Source organism: Nannobrachium achirus (assembly GCF_963921795.1).
Source record: "Nannobrachium achirus genome assembly, chromosome: 12".
Classification (NCBI taxonomy): Eukaryota; Metazoa; Chordata; class Actinopteri; order Myctophiformes; family Myctophidae; genus Nannobrachium; species Nannobrachium achirus.
The window spans coordinates 36,127,580-36,152,888 of NC_137832.1; the positions used below are offsets into that span (position 1 = coordinate 36,127,580).

The window sequence follows — 25,309 nt, forward strand, 5'->3', positions numbered from 1 at the left end:
CCACCACCTCATCTCCTCCAACAACTGTTCCTCCTCCTCGTCCTCGTCCTCCTCTTCCTCGGCGGCTCTGACGCCCTCGTCGACCTCCTCTTCCTCGACCCCCTCGGCCGTCGCCTCCTCGCTGGCCGGACTGTCCCAGCTCCCCGTGCCCCAGCAGATCGCCTTGTTTGGCCAGACTTTGGCGCCGGTCTGCGGCGCGGGCGGCGGTGACTTGGTGGTGGTCCCCCCGGAAAGCCACGGCCACCATCACCCGGTGGCCGCGGGACTGCTCCACCAGGCCAAGGAGCTCCACGTGCACGGCCAGCAGCAGCAGCAGAGCTGCGGGGTGGTCGGGGTCGTGTCGTCCAGCGTCAAGAGCAACGGGAGTGACAGTAAAGGGACTTCGTCACGGTTTAAACTCACTTCAGAGGAGTTGGACTACTATCTGTACGGACAGCAGAGGATGGAGATTATTCCCCTCAACAACCACACAGGCGACACCAACAACCGTATGTATATATGACTATATGGCTCTTTCTTTCATCTGCACACACCATAGGCTTACACATGGCCAGGTTTGAGTTATTGAGGATGAAGGCTAAATCAAATCAAAGCCACACTTTAGTCTTGATCGCAGTGCATGGGTCACCATCAGTGCTACACTGGTTAACAAGCACTGGGCTCGGGACCCTTTTGTGGGTCACAGACCAATTTATATAGGTCACACACTCAAGTAAAAATATTTTCTTCCTAAAAAAATAAAGAAAATAAAAATAAAGAAAAAGAAAAATATTTTTATATATATTTATATAATTTGATACATTTTAAAACAAACAAATAAACTAATATAAGAAATGTCATACATCAAAAATACTAATAATAATTAAGAAGTAGCAAATCTATGCTTTGTGCACTTCAGATCTGCTGTTTTCAGTAGCTTGGGTCCCGGGCAAACGTCTAATCATTGGGTTTCTGATGAACTGAAAATTTTGGGAACCACTGCTATCTCTATATATAGGACATCTATCGTTTTATACAGCGATCATGTCACCTTATAATAACCCTCTTGTCCTCTGCTTTTATTGCACACAGAGCACATTTGACATCTGTTGTATTTGGGCAGCATGCTGCACGCTTTAGTGACTGTCACTGACAGCACAGGGAAAGATGGAGGGGCGGAGGTCAAAGGTCACACCCGCCGGGTTCCGAGGAGGACGCAAGTCCCCACGCAGTAGAGATAGCAAGACCATGTCGTCACTGTCGGGCAGAAACCTCCTATCTCAAGTTTCAAACGTCTGTGTTTTGTTTTGGTCAATTAAAGCCCTGTTTCATCATCATACGAAAGTGTCACACAAAATGAGTGAAAATAGCCGATCTACAAGCACACAAAGCCTCGGATGCGAGGCGTTGTGTGCTTGTAGATCGGCTATTTTCACTATGTTTAGATCATTTTTAAAATGATAAATACAAAACGAACGGTTTTGGACATACAAGGTTTCCACCCGACAACAACGATGTGTTTGTAGTCAGTGTGTTGTTGGTTTGTGATTCTATACAGAGTTTGTAAAAAGTCTGGTTCTTTTTTTTGGGAGAAAAGGCTTTAATATAGTCTATATATATTGTTTTTTCTTTTTTTTTACTGACAATAAAAACAAATTATGTGCTTTATTCATCATCACAGGGAAAACTATTTAAACAAAAATAATTTAGTCAAAGCCCGTCGCTTTTTATGTGGATAATGTTGCGTGTGCGCGCACGTGAGCGTGAGTTTACCGCGCACCAGTGCTCTTCAATCCATATAACAATCAATCCCGTGGAAGTAAACTTCACCGTCAAACACACAAATGGACTACTATATTAGGCTTATATTCGGTAGGCTATTGTTCTTCGTTGCAAGTGCAAGTGACACAATTATTTAAACATCTGTAATTAGGGCCTATACAGTTTTGCATTATTTTAAACAAAACCATATAGACCTACATTTTAAAGCAGTATAAGTAGACTAAGTGTAGCCTGTTCTCTTTTTATGGAATTTATACAATTTTCTTGCATGACAAATAAATAGGTAAATCACATGATGAAGTGGTACCAACTTGCTTGACTTCTTTGCCATCCTAAAGTTTTTCATTGAAGCCCTTGTCGTCTTTGGCGTCTCCATATCCGCATGCGCTCGTGCCCATATAAGAGAATGTTCCTGTTGACGCAACAAGCGACTGAAAGCTATTGATTGGATATGTAAAATTATTGTTTTATTGGCATAATTCAGATACATTGTTCTTTTTTATTTTTTCATATGATTAAATCAATTTGTAATTATTGTTCTCTGCTGTTCCCAAATTGTGGGTGGCCAACACGCACTTATTTTGAACGCAATTATCTAATGTCATAACATTTACAAAAGTTTACCTAAAATGCGGGTTTTGCTGATTGAATTTATGCATAACAAGGCAAGGCCAAATTAGGACTAGGCCCAATTGATTAACTGCGTCACAAAATAGGAAGGGTAGTTTCAAATCGTTTTGTTGTTTTTAGAATTGATTTGGTAATTGATTTAACGATAAATAAAAAGGGACAGTGATAAGTTTTTTGTTTTGTTTTTGTTGCAACAATAATTGCCCGTTCATTTCTTCTTGTCTCAGAAGAAATTCAGAATAAAAAAAATGTCTTTATTTAATTTGAATAGCATATAGGATTTAAGACTATAGCCTACTGTATTCCCACATGGTCGTATTGTAGTTATTTTCTGAAGTGAAAACTAAACTAAATTAAATTAGGCTAAATTGCTCCATAGGGAGCGAAGTGTCAGGACACTTTTGTTTGGTCAAAACAGGAGAAGTTTCAGTTCGCCACTTCACTGTTGTTGTCACTGTCGGGCAGAAACCTCGTATCTCCAAGTTTCAATATACATTTTTTTTCCGCAAAGTATAGGATAAAGGCAAGCACCGCTTCATCATACAAGGCCATCGCACAAAAGTAGTGAAAACAGATGATCTACGTTGTGTGCTTATAGATTTGCTGGTTTTCACTAGTTTAAATCATTTAAAAAAAATGATAAATACAAAACAAACGGTTAATTGGGACAACAAGGTTTCGCACCCGACGGCCGACAACGACGTTATATAGACCTACTTGTACAACAGATATGGTTATCATCATAGCGATACTATGGCGGTGTATTAAAAGTTCATCTTTGAGCAGTGACCCAGCTAGGGTGACAGCGGTGCAGGGCGCTGGGCTGCCCGCCCGTGGGGGCAAAACGCCGCTGTATATTAAGAGCGGGCTTTGAGCGGCCGCCCCGCTGTATATTTACGGTGATAAAGCTGGCCATCAGCAGTAATCTCCGTCGATACGTGCCAGCAAGCCCGATGAGCGATGTGGGGACAAGCCGCAATTAATTGCTGTATAGTTTTGTGGAAAGAGAGTGGAGTGAGAGAGAGGGGAGAGGAGAGAGAGGGAGGAAGGGGGGGTGGGGATCGATCCAGCGGCCACCGGCCCTCTATTTATCATCCCAACACGGCCTTATGGAGGTCTCATGGGGGTGCACACGGGTGTGTGTGTGTGTGTGTGTGTGTGTGTGTGTGTGTGTGTGTGTGTGTGTGCGCATGCGTGCGTGCGTGCGTGCATGCACGTGTGACTGTCCGCGTGTACACGCGCAATCGTGCATGTGTGGAGGAGTAGGAGGAGTATAGGGAGGGGGGGCATGACTTCTTTATCTACCCCCCCCCCCCCCCCCGCCTCACACACACACACACACACACACACACACACACACACACACACACACACACACACACACACACACACACACACACGCACACACACACACGCACACACACGAATACAGAGTCATCCACATGCTATAGCCTGCTTGATTCCCTCATTAATATTGTTATGATGGAAAATAATTAATAATTTGTATAGGCCTATACTTCTGTCAGATCTCCATTCTGATATGTGAATGTGGTTGAGGAAAAAAAACTTTTATTGAACACCTGGACGGTCATTTAAGAATATCACACAATTGAAATACCGTGGCACAAACTTGCTGTAAACAGGCTGCATGCTGTGGCTGTGGCATTATAGCCTAATTATTATTTTAAAATTTTCTCTGTTGTGGATGATCCACATTCTTAGTCTCTGTTAGAACAACCAGTTTGAGACAAACAGTAGACTTATTTCAAGGGCACCTTAAGTCCATAAATGAAAAGCCAGAATTAAAAAAACAGCCCCGACACCACCAACCAGCGATGAAATTAAGCAACAGCCATTAGTACATTTTTGTAAAGGCTTTTTTTATTTTGTCATTGTTTAAGGAAATGGTTTTGGTAATTATTTTTGCAATAAACATATTGGCTCAAAGCAATAGAATGTCGCATGAGATGAAATGTATAAACATTTAGCCTCTCGACCTTTTAAATGTCTAATATGTTGCAGTTTTGAGATGGAATGATTATATTAGCTTATATTGTAGATATTCTTTCTAAATTTGCCATTTTGACAGTAAGACAAAATGTTTTATTATGGTTTTCTCAAATAACATGCCATTTTCATGAGCCTGTCATGCATTACACATGCATGTATGTAAACACAATCTCTCTTCTACCTCTCTCAAGTGTATACATACACACATGGTCAGATACACGCACGCACGCACGCACGCACACACACACACACACACACTCGCGTGCACACACACACACACACACACACACACACACACACACACACACACACACACACACACTTTTCAGAAAGTCGTGGAAAGGTCCTCTTATACCTCCTCCATTATTACTTTTAATCCTTGCGTATAATTATAAATGCACTGTAATATCAGTGTTTAACTCTGAGAGTGGCTATAAATGTAACCAAATGGACCCATAGGATTTTACAGTGTGATCTCCGACTCCACCAAAACAGACACACACACACACACACACACACACACACACACACACACACACACACACACACACACACACGCAATGCACACAACGCAACGCACGCAATGCATGAACACACAAATACACACATTGTACACTTAGTAGTTACAATAGTCTAGGCCAGAGAAAGAAAACCTAACCTGGTACAGAACATTAGAGTAAGAGTTATTTAATTGATGAGTACAGTAGCTGTGTATAGGAATGTTTTTGGTGATATAACACATACAGAAGTGTGTCATCTATCTCTCATTCATTCATTATTTCCCCGGCCTGGGGACAGTACGTTTACTTGGTTACTGATCCCGCTACAATAGTGTAGACCAACGATACCAGCTGTTTCTCAATGGTTTTCAAACCCAAGGTTGGACTGAAAGAACGCCTGCGTTAACATATCACAGGACATTGTGTCTTCTGTGTGCCGGCCATGTCAGTCAATGTGGAATAACATAAACTCATTTCTGCCTCTGCATATGTGTGTGTGTGTGTGTGTTTGTGTGTGTGCGTGCGTGTGTGTGGGCGTGTGCGCGTGTGTGTGTGTATGTGTGTGTGTGGCTTCCACTTTGGAAATGCATCTGTACTGCGCAGCAGGGCTGGGAGTGCATGCAGGCTGCTCATGTTAAGTGTCATTTTTCTGCAGGAGTCGTTGTGAATGAGGCTTAGTTTTAGCAAAACATTGACATATCAGAGAGCACTGTTGTTGTTGTTCTTGTTGTTGTAGAGAAGTCTGAGCATTTCAGCTGAAAGCCTGAAACTGCATGCATGGTTCTACCTTTTCTACACTGGCACACGCACACGCACACGCACACGAACACACGCACTCACACACACCACACACACACACACACACACACACACACACACACACACACACACACACACACACACACACACACACACACACACACACACACACACACTCAAAGCCCGCACTATATTGGAACACAGAATTAAGCATTATATCTTTTCCTGGGAGCTGGGATACTGTGACCCTTCTATCAATTTTTATTCTATCTCACTCTTAACAAAAGTATCGGCTGAATACCAACAAAAAATGAAAATCCTTTTATATGCACTCATAAATCCCTCACTGTCAATTAACTTTGAGACCGTATACAAATGTACACTTGTCAGTTAAATGAACACTTGGGTATTTTGCATGCAGGTTCAAAAAAGTATAACGTTTGAAGGGCTGACTGCAACAGGTTTTCTCGGCTGTCCGTGTCAGTGTAAACAGGGGTGTCACAAAGGGGGGAAAAGTGGGACTGAGTTACTAGGGCCCAAGGTGGAGGGGCCTGGAATTATTTTATACTTTAGCTACTGTACAAGCTCACAGCGTGGCACCGAGTGCTGCGCTCCCGAGCTTGTAGATCTGCTATTTTTGAAAAGTCGTGAAAACATGTGCAAATCTTTGAATATGTGTATTTTTTAAGCTACATTTTTAATATTTTGAGATGGGGGTCCGTAGCCAAATACATATCATTTTAGGGGCCCTTCACTTGAAAAAAGTTTGAGCACCACTGACATAAACATAGGTTTTAAAAAAAAAACTTTAGAAGGATTTGAAATATTCAAAGACGATTCACGATTTTTTCAAAAATAGCAGATCTGCAAGCTCGCAGCGTAGCACTCGGTCGGTGCCGCGCTGTGAGCTTGTATATCTGCTATTTTTCAATAGTTAAAGTACCCAGGGCCCAGAATGTGGTGCGACACCCCTGGGTGTAAACGGCTCCGGGGCTGAGTGTTCAGAGGGAGAGTGGTGCTGTCTAAACACCCAGGATGGATGTTAGAGAATACTCTGCTTGAACGATGGACCATGTGGAGGAACACGCCATAACAAGTTCACAGTCAGTTCATCAGTCTGAAATGGAGAAGAGCTCTTGTACCAGTGGTTCTCAAACTTGGGGTCGGGACCCCAAGTGGGGTCCCCAATTTATTTTGTGGGGTCCCCAGATGATTAGCTTAATCCACTTTTTTTCTCTCTCACTCAACTGTAAACAAACCAACACACAGTATAAGTGTATACAGGGTATATGCACATTTATAAAGTGACAATTTAAGACCGTTTTAATACCAAACTGGACAAACTGTCAAATATGAAGTAAGCTAGAGGCGAACAGTGTGAAAATAGCAAATCTACCCGCTCACAACACCTCGCAGTGCGACTCTGTGCGAGGCGTTGTGAGCATGTCAATCTGCTATTTTCACAATATTCATCTCTAGAACCGATTCACATTAAATGCTATACCTACAATTCCAAGTGCTTGTCGGGGTGCAAATATGTTTATTTTGCGGGTCACTGCCTAAAAAGGGTTGAGTACCCCTGTCTTATACCAACCTATACTCAGTGGTGGAAAAAGTACAGAATAATTTTACTTTTACAGTAAAAGTATCAATACTGCAATGTAGAAATACTCAGTTACAAGTAAAAGTCCGGAGTTCAAAATGACATAAAAAGCACAAAAGTATTGGTAATAAAATGTACTTAAAGTACCAAAAGTAGAAAGTACTCATTGTGCAGAATGTCCCATTTCAAGTTTTCAAATGTATAAAAACATTTTGAAAATAGCAGATCTACAAGCTCACAATGCGTCGCATTGCGATGCATTGTGAGCATGTAGATCGTCTATTTTCAAATGGCCAAAATGTTTATATTGGCCTGAAATGGTTGATGTATGTTTTTTGGTAATAATGATCAAAATCTACAAAATGAGTAGTAACTAAAGTTTTCAAATAATTGTAGTGGAGTAAAAGTACAATATTTGGATCCGAGATGTAGTGGAGTAGAAGTAAAAGTATTGGAGTACAGTATTTAAGTAAAAGTGCTTAGCTACTTTACACCACTGACTTGGTTGACTGGCAGTCCTTCAGACTTATAAAGAGATTCGGTGTAGAGGGGAAAAAAGTAAGGGACCCAAGTACAGACCCCTGGGGGGTTACAGGGTTCAAGGGGTTAAGGATTGGATCATTTGACTCTAGAACTGTGTTGAGGAAAGTGCAATGAACGTTTTGTTATTAGTGATGGAAAATATGTTTTGGTTTCTATTCTATTGAAAACCGTATCATTCAACAGAAATTGTACGCTGTTAAAGATACCTTAATACAGCAATAGATATGGCTGATTTACAATAATAATCATCTTCATCGTTTACATGACTGACCACAGTATTTTATATCTTATTAGGGCTGCTATTTTCTAATGGATCTACTGCATAAAGATAGTTTTTGGGCAGCACACATCTTTTATTAGCCTTCTCCAGTATAAAGTAAGTGTTAAATAAGAAGTATCAGTTACACACCCTGGCCCATGTGCTACTGTGGTGAACATTTTGTATTTATGTGTATAAAACTGGTACTGCATACAAAAACTACAAATTGTGTAGTTTACAAATGGATGATTTGAATTTTTTGTTCAAGTCCAATAATGACAGGTTGACCGGCTCTGTCTCAGTTAAGTGGTTGTCCCTGTATTATTGTTTGAGATGAGTCACTTTCAGAAAGGCATTCCAAGGCACCCTGCTGTTAGTCAAGACATTAAAAGCCTTTATGCACACATGGAAGCAATGTATACACTTTGACCAATGTGTTGCGGCCAGGCCTGGCTTCTTCAAGGTTATCTGAAAGACTGAGTTCACATACAGTATGCACAGTAAACATGTTAATTGAACTCTGAGACTGTACAAATGTAACCAAAAACACTGTGTACTCTTAAGATTTAAATTAAAGGGAATGATTTACAGTGTGATTGCCCTTTTGGCACACCTGTGTAAGTTTACACCAATAACTAATAACTAAGTAATTATTTTAGTATCACAGATTTTGGAACAGTTTAAAGGGGGTGATTTTTTTATTTTTATTTTTTTTATTAAATAGCTCTATATTTTGATAGCAATCATTGCTATGGAGCGTTTGTTCACTAACAGAGGTCTTTTGGTCTCTCCAGCTCTCAAAAAATGTATTTTCAGGTTAGGATACCAATTTTATCCATCAGGAATGAGAACTCATACCGGATAGACAAGTGAAATTGGAAGTAATGAAAATAATACATGAGCAGATAAATCATCTCTGTGGGGTTCTCTCTGCTGGTTGGATAAAAGTGGTATCCCCTCCTGAAAATGTATTTTTAAGACCTGGAGAGATGGGGAAAACCCTGTTACTAAACAAATATTCTGTAGCAATGGTCACTGTCGGAATATAGAACTTTAACCTTTTAACATATCACCTACACCCCCTTTAACTGTTCCTTGGACACTGGAAGAAAGTCGTCACAAACAACAACGCTCAGTATACTAGTGCCGGAACCCCTCGTGTCGGTCCTCCTTTTTTGCGTTCAGACATATTTTCTTTCTGCTGTCTGATGATTATGCTCATTTTCTTTAAGGAGCAGAACTTGAGACTGAGAGCTCTAAAAAGGAAGGATTAAAGGAGAACAGCAGTGTATTGTAAGACCTCTTCAGTTTTACATTGTGCCATGAAAAGTCTAAAGATTGGTTGTAGTTCTCGGCGTCCGGTATTTATCAAAGTTACCCTCTCTCTCTCTCTCTCTCTCTCTCTCTCTCTCTCTCTCTCTCTCTCTCTCTCTCTCTCTCTCTCTGACCGCACATACACAATTTAAAATGCTGTTAAACTGAACGCTTGTCAGTGGGCAGAGGTGCATGCTGAGTAACCAGCTCCTGACATCTGCTGTGTGTCAACTATTCCATCATGCTATCTAGTGGAGTATAAATGTCATGAATTATTCTCAAAATATGGCACGCATGCACACACAGACACGCACGCACGCACGCACGCACGCACACACACACACACACACACACACACACACACACACACACACACAAAACAAAACAACATCTTTTGACAGAACTATAGGCTACATTTTTCATTGGTTGTATGTGTATTCAAAATTAAATAATACTATGGGGCTCCGGTGACGGTGACTCAGTAGGTTACATACAGTAGCACATAAATAAGACTGTAGTCCTTCCCGCAGCAGGCCTTGTTCTTTACGGCATGAAATCCTCTCTCTCCTGCCTTTCCTGGCTGTCTCTCTCTCACTGTCACAAATAATTACAATAAAATACACAAAAAAACAACAACACAGAAATTCTATATACCTGGCTTGTAACAACACTGATATGGTGATAGACTTGTACAAATGTTTATAAAGTGTACATGCTCTGAATAGATGAACACTTAGTACAATTATTATTTGAACTATTTCTTGAAACAGCCCTAAGGGAGTTATTGAACCTAAAAGTATTCATAAAGTAGGCACATTTTGTATTCTCTATTTTTTAATGGTTCAACTTGAGATTACTATTACATTATGTTATTAGTAGAATGTAGTAATAATAAGAATAAGAATAACATGGTTTAATTGTAGAGCACCTTTCAATACGATGTTACAAAGAATCAATACACATAAAAGGCCAATAAAAACAGGAAGCATAGGAATGTAAGCAGGAAGGAATTATAATAATAATTCATGTTGATCTTTAATGAAGCAGCAAAGTTTTTTGTGAATGGCAAGGAGGTCATATGCATATACATAACTTGTGAACTACTGCAACCAGAATCTGTGTGTGTGTGTGTGTGTGTGTGTGTGTGTGTGTGTGTGTGTGTGTGTGTGTGTGTGTGTGTGTGTGTGTGTGTGTGTGTGTGTGTGTGTGTGTACATGCGTGTGTACATGCGTGCATATGTGCGTGTGCAAATTACAATGATTGGGAAAAAAGCTATGGGACTTATTCTTGACTTTTCAGCGTGCACATGTGCATGAGTGTGTGCTTGTTCATGAGTGTGTAATGTTTATAGGCTAATTCCTGCCTCTGCATGTGTGGTGAATGTAACAAGATAACTGGGCTGTATTATGATGTACTGTATATATTTGTACAGAGCATATGAATTTCCCTCAGGGATAACTAGATATTCTTATTTATTTTCCCTGCATGTTCCTCACTGAAGTGCAGAATCCAGATGAACAACAGCACCACCACCAACACCACTACTACTACTACTACTACTACTGATAATGATAATCATTTATATATATATATATATATATATATATATATATATATATATATATATATTATTTTATTATTATTATGCACTTTTCGGCAAGATGCAGCATTATGCACATTCAATTTAACCCATTAAAACCGGGAAAGCATCTGTGTCATTTCAGATTTTAGCCACAGTATATACATATAAAGTAGCAGCAATAACCTATAAAAAACGTAGGCTTTAGAACAGTGGGTAAAAAAAAAAGAAAAACACATCACACACTGATTTTTCATAAATGTAAAAAAAATAGCGTGTGATGTACTTTTGTTTAACAGTCAGACATTTTGTAACAGAAATCTTCCCCCTGGCACAAAACCTCTCCATGAAATCGAGGCTTCATGGTGTGTGTAATTCATAGAAAATACGTCGTCTTCTGAGTGAAATACCCCTTTAATGGGTTAAGATAAAAGAAAACGGACCAAAAACAATTATCCTGACCGCACAAATATCATAACGTTGGAGCCAGATGTCTCATGAAAAATATGTATTTATTTAAATCAACATTAATATGACAAAGAGGGATTTGGCCTCTTCATAAGAACACATGACAGCTCTGATCCGGTGGAGGTCTTGTAAAACCATGGCTCTGCTCCATAATCAGCATGAACACTGTCATGATACACAACCAGCTTGTTACAAATAACAACTTCACTTCAGGTTCAAGTTGTCTGCAGGGGTGTCACCGACTCACAAAGGGGGGAAAAGTGGGACTGAGTTACTAGGGCCCAAGGTGGAGGGGGCCTTAATTATTTTATACATTATTACAGCTATTGAAAAATAGCAGATATACAAGCGCTGCAAGCTTAAGTTGTAGATCTGCTGTTTTTGAAAAGTCGTGAAAATGTGTGCAAATCTTTGAATATATGTATTTTTTTAAGCAAACATTTGTAACTCAAATTTTGCTTCTGGGGGGTCCCTGGAACAGAATATATTGAGATGGGGGACCGTGGCCAAATACATATCATTTTGCGGGTCCTTTACATGATAAAGTTCGAGCACCACTGACATAGAAACTTTCAAAAAATCTTAGAAGGATTTGAAATATTCAAAGACTTGCACACATTTTCAAGATTTTTCAAAAATAGCAGATCTACAAGCTCGCAGCGCGGCACTCGGTGCCGCGCTGTGAGCTTGTATATCTGCTATTTTTCAATAGTTAAAGTATCTGCAGGGCCCAGAATTTGGTGCGACACCCCTGTGTCTGAGCAACAAGCGCGGCCTCCAGGCTTCACATTCAGACAGTGTGACACAGTGGAGCTGCCCATGCAGTCCTCTACTCTCTCAACCACCAAGGAGCTCTACTGGGTGGGGGCCCACGGGGGAGGACATTTTTTAAAAAGGGGATTTTTTAATAATTAAACATCTGTGACATATTTTGCTCCAGCCTTCAGTGTAACCAATTCTGCAAACTTAATTTTCGATACATTCTGTAGTTCGTAAGATATCTTGGTATTGTTTCCTGCAGTAGGTTGTCTTTTTTCCAAATTATTTTGTATCCAGTCATACAACAGTAACACAAAATGGTACTATTAGTAGATATTAATATAGTAGTCCTACAACATATTGTGTATATAGTGGAAATATATTTTTTAGAAATATCGATTATCATCTATATATACTCGCCCTTGCCGTTCGCAAATATGTGCACCGAATTATGTGTAGTTTGGGTTATGGCGTGTGCACAGTATATGAGGGATTGAATGTATGAGTCTCAGAAGTAATGTTGGAGAACCCAGACGTATCAGTGATGTCAGTCATCTCCAAATTCGAGCACTGTTTCAGCATGCGGCTGTTACTATGGCGGAGACGCATGCACAGTACAGGCTGTGGTATCAATGATGTCAGTTATCTCCAAATTTGGGCACTGTTTAGTACTAGTAAGACACCTCAGGGCGACATGCGACTGTCACGCCAATTCTTGGCCATCTGGCCAGTGATGTATATCGGACCAATTACCCATATATGGAGACCCCTGCATGATAGTCAACAATGTTATGTCAAAACAAGCCCATATATGGGCATTAAACATATGGGCATTCCCATTATGTCCTTAATATTGATGACATTGGGACAGGGATCTCCATATATGGGCATAAAACACATGTTAATTAGTAAAGCCAAGCAGGGCCTTGGCAAGTTAGGGCCTGGGTTTGATGCCTGGGGATCTCCATATATGAACATAAGGCCGGGGTACCCTAACAGGGCATCATCTGGGAATGTCCATACTGTATATGGACATTTTATTTATTTTATCTTTTATTAATATACGTATATCCATATACACATATGGACTTAATATTAACGTTTTCTGGGAAGGTATGGTGTAAATCAGAGTAAAGCAGGCTCTTGGGCCAGTTAGGGCCTTGGATTGATGACATCAGAAATCTCCATTATCTCCATAATAATAATATGTATCCATATACATACAATATATTGTATGCCCATACATGGAGATCCCTATCTGACATCAGGGATCTTCATATGAGCAAAAAAGGATTCTGGGGAATACCCATATATGGACTTTTAGATAGGTGATATCACCTGTGATGTCACAGTGACAAGGGAACGAACCCATAGACTAAAAAAATGTGTACTGACTGACTGACTGACTGACTGACTGACACAGAGACAAACTGCGACATTTCTCATGGTATACTGAGACCTTCGGTCGCAATAAGTGATGGCAGCATCACCAGCATGCATGTATATTAGACAGACATCGGCCAGACAGACATTCTGTAATTTTTTAGTAGGATTAGTAGTAGAAATATATTAATTTAACAAAATTAAAGTGGTCCAGCCACTAATTGAATGTCACCTAACAAGACATGACGGGGTTGGTGTGTGTGTGTGTGTGTGTGTGTCTTTTTCCCAGGGTGTGATATGTGTGCAGACAACAGGAACGGGGAATGTCCTATGCATGGTCCTCTCCACTCACTGAGGAGACTGGTGGGGACCAGCAGCACTGCAGCCCCCGTGGCGCCTCCAGAGGTCCCCGACTGGCTCCGAGACTTACCCAGAGAGGTAAGACTGGATGACTGCTCCCAAGACAGACAAACAGACTGCCTGGTTTCCTCGCTGGCTGACTGTCTGCCTGTCTGGCTAGATATCTGTTATCTATTAGTGAGTCATATTTGCGAAGTATCTTTCTACCCTGTAATTCAGTCCTCGGCTAGCAATAGTGAACTTGAATATCGTCACTGTCGGGCGGAAACCTTGTATCTCCAAGTTTCAAATGTGCATGTTTTTTTTTCGTAAAGTAAAGCCCTTCATCATACAAGACTGTCGCACAAAACTAGTGAAACTAGTACCGGTAGATCTACAAGCACACAACTCCTCGTGGTGCGAGGCGTTGTGTGCTTGTAGGTCGGCTATTTTCACTATTTTAAATCATTTTTAAAGTGATAAATACAAAACGGTTTTGGACATACAAGGTTTCCCCCCTACAATCACGATATATTGGGATCTGTGTGTTCAACATCCTTTTGTTCAACTGTTTGTCTGTTTCTGTAGGTTTCTTATTACTTACTTGTTGTTTTGATATTAATTTGTTTGGTATTTGCCCTGGGGTTGTACAGGTGTGTTTGTGTACCAGCACAGTACCGGGCCTGGGTTATGGGATCTGCGCAGCACAGAGAATCCCCCAGGGTACGTGGATCGGCCCGTTCCAGGGAGTCCCCCTGTTCCTGGACAAACTGCAGTCTGGAGTCGTCAGGAATACTCGACATCTCTGGGAGGTAAGGACGTGTGTGTGTGTGTGTGTGTGTATGTGTGTGTGTGTGTGTGTGTGTGTGTGTGTGTGTGTGTGCGTGCGTGCGTGCGTGCGTGCGTGCGTGCGTGCGTGCGTGCGTGCGTGCGTGCGTGTGCGCGCGTGGAGAAGTCATTCTATTGTATGTGATGTTATCATATTGCCACTACAACAGTGTCTAGTGTTCCAATGGAGTCGTACACACAAGTGTGTGTGTTTGTGTGTGTGTGTGTGTGTGTGTGTGTGTGTGTGTGTGTGTGTGTGTGTGTGTGTGTGTGTGTGTGTGTGTTTGTTTTATCCGTGTTGTGGTCATTGATCAGACTGTTTCCACACAGAGGGAGGAGAAAGTCAATGGTCAGTCATACATAGCTGCTTTAACATCTGCTATATATAGGAGAGTTTATGGCTTCCCTCAGAGAGAAGGCGCGATAGGGACAGACAGTCGGGACAGTCAGTCAGATAGAAAGAGGGACAGGCAGAGAGACAGACAGACAGACAGACAGACAGACAGACAGACAGACAGACAGACAGACAGACAGACAGACAGACAGACAGACAGACAGACAGAGACGGACAGACAGACAGAGAGGGGGACAGAGGGACGGACAGAGTCAGTCAGATAGATAGATGACTCCCAGGAGGCCATCCTGGTAAAGGTCAGTCTGTCGTTGGCTGCCTGGATATCAGTCTCTCTTCTCTAACCACAGCACCCCACAGGGTGCGTGTGTGCGTGTGTGTGTGTGTGTGTGTGTGTGTGTGTGTGTGTGTGTGTGTGTGTGTGTGTGTGTGTGTGTGTGTGTGTGTGTGTGTGTGTGTGTGTGTAATGGGGGTCATTCGGGGCATGGGCCAAGTCCAACATGACTGATCATTGAAGGGCTTCTGATTGATCCTGAACACGAGAGAGTTCATTTCCAAAACACTGGAGATCCGTTGTGGGAACAACACATTAGTGTGCCCACAGATGGTGTTGCAGTGGTTAAGACCCCCATCTCTCTTCATCCACTTGTGTCCCTTCCTGGCCTGGCTTGGGAGTGTCCCATCAGAGCCTTCTCATCTGTGCCGTTGATAAAATATGTAGCCTATGTTAATTACTGAATGTTGTTTACATACATTTTACTTTAGAGGTATTTTTTTGGTGTCATTTGTGAGAGTAATCTTTCACTAGTCACTAATCTACCAAAATAGCCAATAATAATAATTTCACAAACAAACAATAACAAAAATCATGCAGATTGGCCCGATGTGGTGCTAAACTAAGCACAGTAGCACACTACGTAACTTTAACTTCTTCAACAATCGGATTTCAAGTGCTGAAATCTTTGCCACCGATAATAGAGCCTGCCTGCTTGGTTAGTGGAGAAATAGAAACTAAATGTCTCAATAGAAGAGCAGGCAGAACAAAATACAACCACCCCAATTGTATGACTTATATTGTAGCCAACTAACATTCTCTACCATATTGGACAAAATTAAATATTCAGCGCAAAAAGAAAGTTACATAATAAAGCTTTAAGTGTCACACACAAAATAATTAAAAAATAATACATTTCAGCTAGAGTTCTTCTATGTGCGCAATCAGCAGTAAATATGCATAACAGGACCAAGCCTGATGGGTCTAGTTTTTATTTGATTGTATGTATTCTTTTGTTCTGTTCTGTTCTGTTTTTCTTTTTTTTCTTCTTCTTTTTTTTCACTCACCATGTCTCCTCAATGGCACAGTAAGTCAACTTCTCTGGGGAAAGGTTGCAGGTTTGAGTCCCAGGGTGTCTAATCCAACCATGTAGCAATTTATTCATGTGGCGTGTTTTCAATTCGTAATTGAGCCCACTCCATAGATTACCATTGTGTATTAAGTTAACCAATGGATAAGGATTTCATGAAACAATGTCTGTGCGATTTGAGCAGCATGACATCTGATGTTTTATGTTATAGAACACTTGAGACTCACACAATATGTCCATATATGAGCATTCTAAGCTATGGACTGTGTACCGCTTTGCGTGATTTTTAGGCCAAAATCTGTAGGAGCAGAGTGTCCAAAAATGTGTTTTGCAAAAATCGGCCTGATAGTGGCGCTAGAAGAGGGCCATGTGATAAATCATTGGGCCAACGGTGGCAGAGATAGGGGCAAAAGTGTGATGTGACATGACGGACTGACTGAATGACAGACACACAGTCGGTGGAGCTTTTCATAGTAACTTGCGACCTGACGGTCACAATTACCAGTAGTCATTTGAGGAGGCTTGTTCTTCAATTCCAAAAGTACTTCAAGAGGATCAGCTTATTAACCGATTTAGTGCCATTCCCGAGATATCTCGCGAAATTCCCTTTGATGTTCGCAGTGCCATTCCCGAGATGTCTCGCGAAAAGTAATATATTACTGTAACGGCGGTTATCCTACCGGGTACATGCGCGGAAGGTCCCGAAACGATCTCCCTCGCTGATTTATCATCATCACGGATCCACGAGCACAAAATAGTAATCCCATAACATTGAGGCAGACGGGGAATCTCATCTTTAATGTCCATTATCTCCAAACAACACTTTCAAAGCGAGGATGGCAATAGATGCTCGCTTATAAAACACATGTTGAAAAGCTCCGTTCCGCCATTACACAACACCACGTGGACGATGACCGCTTCCTGTGAATGACGCGATGACGTCAAACCGGAAGTGTTTAAGCTATGGACTTCTGGCCTTCAAAATAAGAGACTGGCCGTTTATGGAGCCAGCGAGAGGCACTCTGGACATTTTAATCTGTTAATTTCTGGGGCACAAAATGGGTTAAGATCATGCTGGATGAGTTCTCAGGCAGAACTCCCAGAGCTTACACCAAACCTTTATTTACCCAGGGCACAGTAGGTATGCTGAGCACAAGTGCTCTTCTTTTTTACCTTTTGCAACTACATATTTTTGTGGGAATGGTTTCTTTTCTTTACACTGGCTTAACTAAATAATAAGTACAGGCCAAGTTTGGAGCCAGAAAATGATATGAGAACCTATGCTGTACCTGCCCACCACTATATAGCCACTTAAGCTAAAAGACTCTGGGGAACTTTAAAAACAGCAACAGTTGTCCCCAGGTCAGGATAGTGGTCCCTGGATCACAATCAGTAGAAATGCTGTTATACGTATAGAGTTACTATACACGTGCCACTTTGAATCAGGTCTGACTGAAATACTTCATATTACAGACCGCACTTGTGTGTTTGTGTGCATGCATGTGTGCATGTTTGTGTGCATTCTTGTCTATCTGTGAGTAAGGGAGATGGAGAAAGACAGACTAGCACTACCAGGGAACAAGTAAAACCCTATGAAATTGAACAGACAAAAGAGGGAGGGAGTGAGGGTGCAAAGTTTTGTGCCAATCAGACACTGCGTTCAAGAATTTATCATAGCCAATCAGAATGGAATATGAAAAACCCAACAGATACTTCTTGATCACATGACTACAGAGATAATGCAAAGATCTGCCCGTTATAGCACCACCATGAGTCTGTTTAGACTCCCTAATGGGAATGTGCATGCAAAGGTTCACACGATCCAGCGTTGCACGAGATTAGCTGCTCATAGACGGACGACCAAACAGACACACTCACAGGATCAAAAACATAATCCCTCACCTTTTTCACCTGCTATTCATGGATGAATAGCAGAGTGCAGAAGATAGGAGTGGGAATAATGAGAGGTGGACACACGCACGCACGCACGCACGCACACACGCACGCACGCACACACACACACACACACACACACACACACACACACACACACACACACGCACACACACACAGAGGAGAGGGGAAGGAAGAAGAGGAGTCGATTGGACAGATGGGAGGGAGAGGAGACAAAATTGAATAGGAAAATGTTGACGAGAGAGGAGAGGAGCTAGGAGGGCAGTTGAGTCAGCTTGGTTCATTCTGTTTTGTTCTATCAATAAGAAACCCCTGTTTCAGGCATTCCTAAACTTTTTCAGCCCAGCACCCATATTGACTAAATCCAGCCTCACCGCGGGACGCTGGTTCAGTTCCCCAATGCTTCAGAAGCCAGCCGGAGCCAGTGTTTGGAACCCCTGCCCTGGAGAAAGGTTAATCCAATACATCTCTCCTTACCATCGGCTCATAGAGGTTGCCGTCAGGCTTCAGCTAACTAAAGTAAACCGGTCATTAGGCCTATTGATAAAGGACCCTTCCGCACAAATCCCATTAAAACTCAGCGGCTGTTAAACTCCCTTATTGATACCCACCAAAACAGGAAGAGATGTGTGTTCTATAGCCAATCAGGAGATAGTGTCATGTTGTCTATGGTGTCTAGGAAGGGCCAGCTTTAATTAAGACACTTGCCTATATGTCTGGGCTAGAATAAAAGAGGATTTGTAGGACTGCAGTATTTTATAGCCGGACAAATTGATCAGGCAGAATGGTTCCACTGCTGGTTGACTGGGAGCTTTTGGAGAGAATCATTCTATAGCTGGAGGCATAACGCTGTTTGCAGTTTTCAATTTTGTATGCAGTGTAAGCCCCTTGAGTAAGTTGACTTATTATAATTCTGATCATTTGTATTAATACGATTGGTTTATTGATATGAGATTATTGACAGATGTTGTCTTCTTCTGCTTCTAGTTCTAAGAATTTAACAGAACAATTATTTGTAATATATCACCGTCAAAGTCAAACAGAAAAACAATACCGTACTGCAAAACAATACCGATGAGAGATTGAGGAACAGCAAGAGTTGAAACCACTGAGATTAGCTCATAGTTTTATAGGTCAGTGAATTACGGTATCTAAAGCAGTGTTTCTCAACCTTTTTACACCAAGTACCGGTACCACCTTAGAAAATATCTGTCTCTCCATGTACCACCATATTAATATCCCATCCTATTCTGCTATGCACAAGCCAATAATTTGATGATGGTGTCAATAGGACCGATTCCACCGGTCATCAAATTATTGGCTTAGGAATGCAACAAAAACTAAAACATCACCACGAATTCAAGGTTTCACTCCTGCGGTTGTCACATTGAGACAGACTTTGAGAGCCTTTCTGAACTAAGTGCTTGGTCAGAACGTCCTAGTATAATGTAGTATAATATCAATATTTCACTACAATTTTATGTTTTCTTCTTTTTTGGGAGACCCCTCTGTGTACCACCAGAGGGGGGCTCAAGTACCACAGGTTGAGAACCACTGATCTAAAGCACAAAAATGGACAGCCAGTTGAAGTGGGGTTTACCTACTTTGATCATGACATCCCTACTTTGTGCATGTCATTATAGACAACAAATTTCAAAAGGTGTGGAAATGTTTCCTTTTCTTCCATACCTTTTGAAAAGTGAAAATACAAGCTCACAACATGTTGCGATGCTACGCCTTGTGAGATTGTAGATCCTCTATTTCCACTGTTCACCGTGTGATGAAGTATACATATAGGACTTAAGTGTTTAATAGAGCCAAGGCATAGTATGGGTCCATGGAGAGAGACAAAGTGATCCCATTCTCATCGTTCACAAATATAGCTTACAATATTAGCAATACTGGCTACTCAATAGTGAGTCTAGTATCGTGAAGACACAGCGCGGCAACTTCGATTAATTTACTATTGGCACATTAGGTGAACAAGAACTAGACATCTACTGTGTCACACAAGACAGATGCTGAATTATCATGGCCTTAGCCCTCATTATAACTGACACCTGTACAGATTCCTTGCCTCTCTAAAGAGCGGACAAAATGAGTAGACAAGGAAGTGACAGAAGGAATTAGTTTTCCTCCCTTCACTGAATTTCTTCCCGTTCCTTTCTTTGGTCCTCGGGTTGGTGTTATTTCATTCACATGGTGATTGAGAAGAATGCCTAGTAAAAACAGCACAAGTATTCTGAGGTTACTGACGTGACCTCTCCTGCGTTCTCTAGGAGTTTTCCCTGGCTCAGACGCCGATAGCCTGGAATCAAGGAAAAACAACAACAACAGTGAAGCAGACCTTCAAAAATCCTCAACTTGCTCAATTTGTGTCCAAATATTTTGTTACTGTGGGACATTGATGAGGCACATGGGAATCTTTAAAGTGGAAAGTCCTTTTCCTGGACATCCAATTCAAAACCTTTTATTATCGTGAATGCACTGCAAAACTAATATTATCCTCTGTGTGTTTCTTGTACATTTCATTATCATGATAGTTCTTTAAAACTCTTCTATGGAAAGGCTGAATTTAGTCTAGTAAGTCTACTTCTTCACAGGGCCTTAGTCTGTCGTCTGGTTCCAGACTATATTCCCACAGTATTCCTGAAGCAATCCTACTGACCCGTGAGCCCCATGACCTAGTGGTCAGCATTTCCAATTGCTGTCCTCAGTTACTACAAAACACTTCACACTTCAGCTTCATCATGTAGTCTATGGAGAAAACAAAACAATTATCACATACTTGGTTTCTTTGTTGATTTAAGAGTATTATGTTATATATTTAGCTTGAGCTTTATTCTGGTTTTCAAATGTGTATAGCACCTTTCATAAACCCAAGAAAATCTCCATTGGGAGAGAGTTCCACAGGGTGGGAGCTGCCACACTGAAGGCTCTGTCCCAAAGTCTGTGGACCGCAGGTGTCAAGAGTTCTAGGAGACTGATTCAATTAATGTTCTAACGCAGGGGTCTTCAATGTTTTCAGGCCAAGGACCCCTTAGCAGAGAGGGAGATACAGCAGGGACCCTCCCACTAGTGTGTCAAATTGAGTTGCAGATTTTCACACATTCAACCACTTAAATCGTCGATACTTAGTAAACTTTACCTTTCACTCTGTACTTGGTCTGCTCTTTTTTACCTCTACACCAAACCTATTTGCCGGAAATAGCTGATCTACAAGCTCTCAACGCCTTGCAGCGCCAGGCGTTGAGATCTTGTAGATCTGCTATTTTTGGCTTAAGTTCTCAGAATAGGCATTTAAAAGAATTATCCTACTGTATCACACAAAGATTTGGCGGCTCCCCCTGTAGTGACTCTGAGGACCCCCTAGGGGTCCCTGACCCCCTGTTGAAGACCCTTGTTCTAACGTATATGATAGAAACTGCATGTTCCAGATTGTATCGATAGATATCTGCCTGTGCAGCTGTCGTTCCTACGGCATATTATTTTGCAGAGAATATTTTAGAATTTCTTCTATATTACATCACATGCAGCAGAGAGAGGTGGGAACTGGGAATGACGAGAGAAAGACAGAGAGAGAGGCAGGTGGCTTTTGTTATTAGTTATGAGCTGCGTTCAAAAGTCACTATGGGTACGTCTCTATATAGGCTGGCTCCAACCTTACCTCAGCGGCCCACCAGGATCCCACATCTCTTTTCTCTCCAACAAATATTGTTTTTAGTCAGTATTTCTCCAGGGACTTTTAGGTATTTCGTATCTAATAATAACATAATGACTGGGTGACCGTCTGTGTCAGTTTTTACGCTGTGCACTTCCAGGTTAAACAGGGTTTTTTTCCCTCCCCTGTCAGAGGAATGTTCTGTTGGAACGGAACGGTGGAATGGCCCTTTATATGACATCACCACTTGGCACGGTGACCGCCAAAGGGTTCTAGAAACGGAGGAAGAATAACTTGATTTTTCCAGGAGAAAGCCTTCAGGGGACCTCATGTTCAGTGGTTGTAATAATACGGCACAATACAGTATGTGTGTGTGTGTGTGTGTGTGTGTGTGTGTGTGTGTGTGTGTGTGTGTGTGTGTGCGCGTGTGCGTGTGTGTGTGTGTGTGTGTGTGTGAACTCTTTTTCTAGTGCTATAATAATACAGTTGTGTGTTTGATCAGTGTGTTTTGAGTGCAGTGATACACTGAGTGATTTGTTGCTTCACTCTGATGTCTGTGGGGGGCCGGGGGGCGCATGCTCTGTGGGGGGGCTCAGCAGCAGTGTGCGCTCTCTCTCTGCACTGCGCCATGAAACAAGTTTGACACTCACTGTGTCACACAGCAACCCCTCCGTCCCCCCCGTTCTGTGTCTCGCCGTCTTCTTTTCTGTGTTGTCCCAATAGCCTTGAAACGCACGCACGCACGCACGCACGCACGCACGCACGCACACACACACACACACACACACACACACACACAGACTCGGACAGAAACCTACTGTCTTCATATTACACTTTTGATGGGGTTTTTTTATGATTCTTTTTCATAAATTAATGCCCTGACAATGAGTCAAGAGAATGGTTCAATCCGTCTATGGCTAAAGCATTTCAAATATTTGAGTTTGAGTTGTGACTAATAATAACTAAATTAGATCCATTTGGATCACAGGTTCCTTTTTCCATTTCCTGAAAAGTAACAATTTTGGAAATACACGTTCCTTTCCTCCCGACAACGACGATACATGCCCATGCCACCCACTCATTCTCAGCCTCTAACCAGTGTTGCCAGATTTCGCGACCAGGTCTACAAAAACAAGCTCAAAAGAAGCAACTAGAGCACTTTAAACCTATACACTATTGGCTATTTGAAAATAGCAGATCTACAAGCTCACACTCGCCCCATACCACACAAATCTGGTACGGTGCTCCCTGGCAACATTTTAATTTGGGGGTCCTTGACATGAGAATAATATTTATATATTTTTAAACAAGCTCAAATAAGCAACTACACTACGCCCCCCCCCCCAAAAAAAACCTGCAACTACCAATATTTAATAGCGACTTTACAGAAAAGCAAGCCCAAAGTCACTTATAATAAGCAGACATGGCAACACTGCCCCTAACCCTCCCTGTCTGTACTTCACCCAGCCTTCCTGTCCAATAAAGCAGAGATGCTGTAAAGTGAATCTATTAAAAAAGGATTCCTGTCTGGGTTCAAAGGTAGTGTGTGTGTGTGCGTGCGTGCGTGCGTGCGTGCGTGCGTGCGTGCGTGCGTGCGTGCGTGCGTGCGTGTGTGCGTGCGTGCGTGTGTGTCTGAGAAAGTAGAGTTTAGCAGCATGACATCACTGGTGCCCATATCGCTGGGTGTTCTAGTCACTGACTTATAATAATAATACTGTACAGTCCTGTCCACACACACACACACACACACACACACACACACACACACACACACACACACACACACACACACACACACACACACACACACACACACACACACACAGAGGGGCATGTGTCCAGTGTAAGTATTTAGCCTTTGGAGTAAAGCGCGAGGCTGTGAGGCAGGTGACATTTTTAAGGTCCTGGACTCACCAGCTCAGAAGAAAAGACTTCATCATGTTGTCACCATGTTGTCACCATGTTGTTAGTGTGTGTGTGTGTGTGTGTGTGTGTGTGTGTGTGTGTGTGTGTGTGTGTGTGTGTGTGTGTGTGTGTGTGTGTATTCATGTGCATGGCCGACACTTTGTTTACATCCTAGTCTATAGACTAGAATGTAAACAAAGTGTCGGTCTGACAATGGCCAAAATGATTATTTTATCATTATTTTACGCTTTCTGTGGTAATTTTTGAATAGAAACACATATATAAGCTTATTTTTTTATAAAATATTTTCGAAACATTATTTTTATTTTAGCATCAGTTTTTCAAGAAAAAAGTTGACTATAGCTCCTTTAATATCAGGAAAAAAAACCTGGGTACAAGGATTCACTCACATTTTTGTGCTTTAACTATTGAAAAATACAGATATACAAGCTGACAGCGCGGCACCGAGCTTGTAGATCGGTGTTTTTGAAAAATCATGAAAATGTGTACAAGTCTTCCCTCTAAGGTTTTCCAAAAACCTATGTTTCTATATGTCAGTCGTGCTCAAACCTTTCCTTGTGAAGGACGCCCAAAATCATATGTATTTGGCGACGGACCCCCATGTCAAAATATTTAGTTCCAGGGACCCCCCCCCCCCCCCCCCCCCAGAAGCAAGATTTGAGTTACAAATGTTCGCTTAAAAGATACATAATTATATTCAAAGATTTGCACACATTTTCACGACTTTTCAAAAATTGCAGATCTACAAGCTCACAGCGCGGCACTTGGTGCCTCGCTGTGAGCTTGTAGATCTGCTGTTTTTCAATAGCTAAAGTATAAAATAATTAAGGCCCCTCCACCTTGGTCCCACTCCCCCCCCTTGTGACACCCCTGGTGTTAGGCATAGACATAGAGGTTATAGGTGTGTGCGTGTGTGGCTGAGTATTTCACAACCGCCCTCTCCTCTCCTCTGCTCTCTGATGGTTGTTGTGTGAGAAAGCAGCGGCCTGCTCTACGAGACGTCAGAACCTCGGAGCTGATCAGGAGGTTGCATCGGGGGTTCAGCTATGTAAATATTGCTCTTTTAATAATGATTATTACACTTCTTGATTTATGCCGCAGCCCCGTTGAAATGCCACCGCTGAAAACGGACTGCTACAGGCCAGGGGAGGGAGGGAGGGAGGGAGGGGGGTGGCAGTCGAAGATGTGAAACGCTTCCCTTCTTCCTGACGGCTGTGTGTGTTTAAGCGGGCCAGACTGTTGGTGTTGGGCAGGGTTAGGCTGCGGGGTTTATGAGGCCTACGGCTGAAAAATGGACTCCTCGGAGCCCGCTTAGCTTTTAAACAAATTGAAACATTTAGTGAAGTTCCACATACCA

The 25,309-nt window shown here is 41.9% G+C and overlaps 1 protein-coding gene across 1 annotated transcript in view; it reads left to right on the forward strand.

Annotated features, from left to right (window-relative positions):
- prdm6 (PR domain containing 6) overlaps positions 1-25,309 on the forward strand; it is a gene marked incomplete at both ends in the record, with an annotated part of 77,159 nt that overhangs the window by 182 nt on the left and 51,668 nt on the right. The window contains 3 exons of the mRNA XM_080739216.1: positions 1-488; positions 13,858-14,006; positions 14,561-14,719. The exon at positions 1-488 is cut by the window's left edge and continues 182 nt beyond it. Coding sequence (XP_080595342.1) covers positions 1-488; positions 13,858-14,006; positions 14,561-14,719 — 796 coding nt within the window. The remainder of the gene's footprint in view (positions 489-13,857; positions 14,007-14,560; positions 14,720-25,309) is intronic.